The following is a 2,685-nucleotide window of genomic DNA, read 5'->3' on the forward strand; positions in this document are numbered from 1 at the left end:
AGAAGCAGGGAGGCCAACGAATGTTGGTCTAGGCAAGAGGTGATGATGTATTGAATTATGGTAATAGCAGTGGATTCAGAGACTAATAAACCTATGTGGGGAGAAATTAGTAGGTAGAATGGATAAGACTTGCTGTTAGAGTCTTACTTGAGAATGGGACATGGGTAGCTATAAGAAATACCTTCCAGATTTGTTAAGACCTACAGCACTGAAGTAGGAGCAGGTTTGGTGAATCAGGAAGGTCACAATTTTATTTTCATTAGAGGATTTGTGCAAAATCAGAGTGAGCACCCTCTTTGGAATGCCATGAGGAAATTGGATATGGTGGCTTGGCTCTGGGAACATGGAGGTACTGTGTGTCCCGGAACTTTTATGATTATATGATTTAGATGACTAGCCCAAGGACAGATCACAGTAGGAGAACAACCAGCACCTTCCACAGAAAGCTGCACATGACAAAAGATCTAAGATGTTTGTTCTGTTTCTGCTGGGCACAGTCTTTCTGCTCTGCCCATATTGGGGTAAGTCCTGGAGATAGAAGGGCAGCTGGTGGTTGGTTAAGAGATAGGCAGATGCTGGGGAAGGAGAAGTTTCAAAATAGGCTCTTAGGACTGGTACAGATGTATGTGAGATTATAACAAGGAAGATTTTTCTTCTCCTCACAGGTAATCTTCAAGACACTCTAAAAGGTATAACCATGGCTTATCTGAAGTCCTGGGTAAAAACATTATTTGTGACATGTTTAGGAGTAAATCTCCCCTCCATCTTCAGAGAGGACTGTAATCTATTCTTACTATAGAATCCAAGAAGTTTCATCTTTTGAAAACCTGTTTAGTCCATTTCTCGGAGCAGGGAGACTAAGATTCCCTTCTTTGCTGCCTTTTACCCATTATTGGAGAAAATCATCAGGCTAGATAAGGAATTCTTTACTGGAGTCGATGGATAAATTTCACAAGAACACTGACCTCCTGAAATCATACACAGCATTTGATTTGTTTTTGTACACCTTATCATCACAAGGTTATCAAAGGATTCCATGGCCTGAGAAAGGTTAGGGACCACTAGGCAGGAGTGAGTTCCTATAGCAGAGCCTCCAGGCCCAGAGAACCTTCTCCAGACTGCATCCCCTAAGCACTTCTTTTTGTGTCTGGCAGAGACTGAAATAATGTGTTATAAATGTAGAAAATATCATCTTGGGTTGTGCTATGATGTCATGAAATCCTGCACTCTGAAGCACAAGCAGTCCTGTGCTGTTGAGAACATCTATATACTTACAAGAAAAGGTAATGTGGGGTATAGAGTGACTGAGAAACAAACCTCCTTCTTGGAGAACAGTGGTGTCCTTTTGTCCTCAGAGTGAGTGGGTGAACAGATAGGTGAGGATGGAGTAGTTAGGTAGAAGGGATGGCAAAGATGGACTTTTCTTTAAGACAACGTGGGGTGAAGGGGAGGCTGATGTCTCTTACCTGTTAGGGAACAAAATCTACTCTCTGGGTCAGCAATTACTAGACTCAGCCTAGAAGTTCATTTGTGGCTAGAGCAAAGTTAGTAAGCATCTGAAGACAGGTTATTCTTCAGAATATGGTAGGAAGAAGTGAAGTCATTATAGTTGTATTCCCTCTCTTTTCACTCCTCAGGGAAGAGTATGTATCATTATTCAAAACTGTCATGTATGACCAACTGTGAAGACATCAACTTCTTGGGTTTTGAAAAGAGGACTGAGCTTATCTGTTGCAATCATAGTAACTATTGCAACCTCCCTGAGGGACTCTAGTTCTAGAACTTTCCTGGATTTTGGATCATTTTTTAACCCATGTAATGGAATAATACTCATCAGGAGAAAGGAATTAAATGAAGAAATGAAAGAAATTTTACTCTTCTCTTCTAACCAATAGTAGAGAGGAAGAAGGTGGCTGGCAGTGAAAAGAGAAGCAGGGAGGGCAGCTGCGTCTTATGAATGGTGAAGCACTGGACTGAATCTTTGCAAGACTTAGTTTAATTTCCTCATGGTGATGCTGCTATGAATAAGCTCAGACTTGGTCATTTATTATCTGCTATATGAAAAATGTGAAGACTTGGGCCAAAATAATCCCAAACTTGTCCTAAGAATTCTGTGACCCTACTATCCTCATTTGCACATACTCCTCTGGGCTGGGGTTTTCCTAGGGTGGGCCCTAATACTTTCTGGCACTGTCCTTTTGCCTTTGGGTTCTGGAGAGGGCTGACCCTGCCTTTTCAATTTTCTGGAAACAAGAACCAAATCTTTCTCTGGTAGAGCTCTCAGAGGAATCTTGGGCCAAAAAAACCCACAAAAACACACAAAAAACAAAAAATGACAGCGATCAGGATGAAGCATTGAAAAAATTTTAGGGGCATTTCAGTTTGTAAAAACCAAGATTTGAGAGGCAATTTGTTGTGGGCAGAGTTGGTTTGAATTGTCATGGCTTTGGCTGGCCAGGTAACCTTGGGCACATGATTGAACTAGGTTATTGGACTGGGAATGGGGGTGTTGTTGGAGGATGGCTACTCTGTTCCTTCTCATGGGAATGAGAAAAAGATGCTGATGAGGCCCAGTAATTGAAGATGATAGAATGTGCAGGAATACTGTGAGGTAGTGTTCAAGTAACAGGGTGCCTTGTGTGAGATAGGGTTCTAAGATAGAACTACCTCAGAAGTAGTTCTGAG

At 41.7% G+C, this 2,685-nt stretch overlaps 1 protein-coding gene across 1 annotated transcript; it reads left to right on the forward strand.

Annotated features, from left to right (window-relative positions):
• Nucleotides 1–404: 404 nt before the first annotated feature.
• Nucleotides 405–2,415, forward strand: LOC105875373 (prostate and testis expressed protein 2). The gene is made up of 4 exons (XM_012772384.2): nt 405–521; nt 666–689; nt 1,155–1,283; nt 1,638–2,415. Exons 1-4 carry the CDS (start codon nt 470–472, stop codon nt 1,772–1,774), a joined length of 342 nt encoding a protein of 113 aa, XP_012627838.1. The 5' UTR covers nt 405–469; the 3' UTR covers nt 1,775–2,415.
• The last annotated feature ends 270 nt before the right edge of the window (nt 2,416–2,685 follow it).

This window comes from Microcebus murinus, chromosome 4 (genome assembly GCF_040939455.1).
Source record: "Microcebus murinus isolate Inina chromosome 4, M.murinus_Inina_mat1.0, whole genome shotgun sequence".
In the NCBI taxonomy this organism is placed as follows: domain Eukaryota; kingdom Metazoa; phylum Chordata; class Mammalia; order Primates; family Cheirogaleidae; genus Microcebus; species Microcebus murinus.

Coding starts and splice junctions, on each gene's coding strand:
- LOC105875373 (XM_012772384.2), top strand. CDS start 470: ATGTTTGTTCTGTTTCTGCTGGGCACAGTCTTTCTGCTCTGCCCATAT. Junction 522..665: donor TCTGCTCTGCCCATATTGGG/GTAAGTCCTGGA, acceptor TTCTCCTCACAG/GTAATCTTCAAGACACTCTA. Junction 1,284..1,637: donor CTATATACTTACAAGAAAAG/GTAATGTGGGGT, acceptor TTCACTCCTCAG/GGAAGAGTATGTATCATTAT.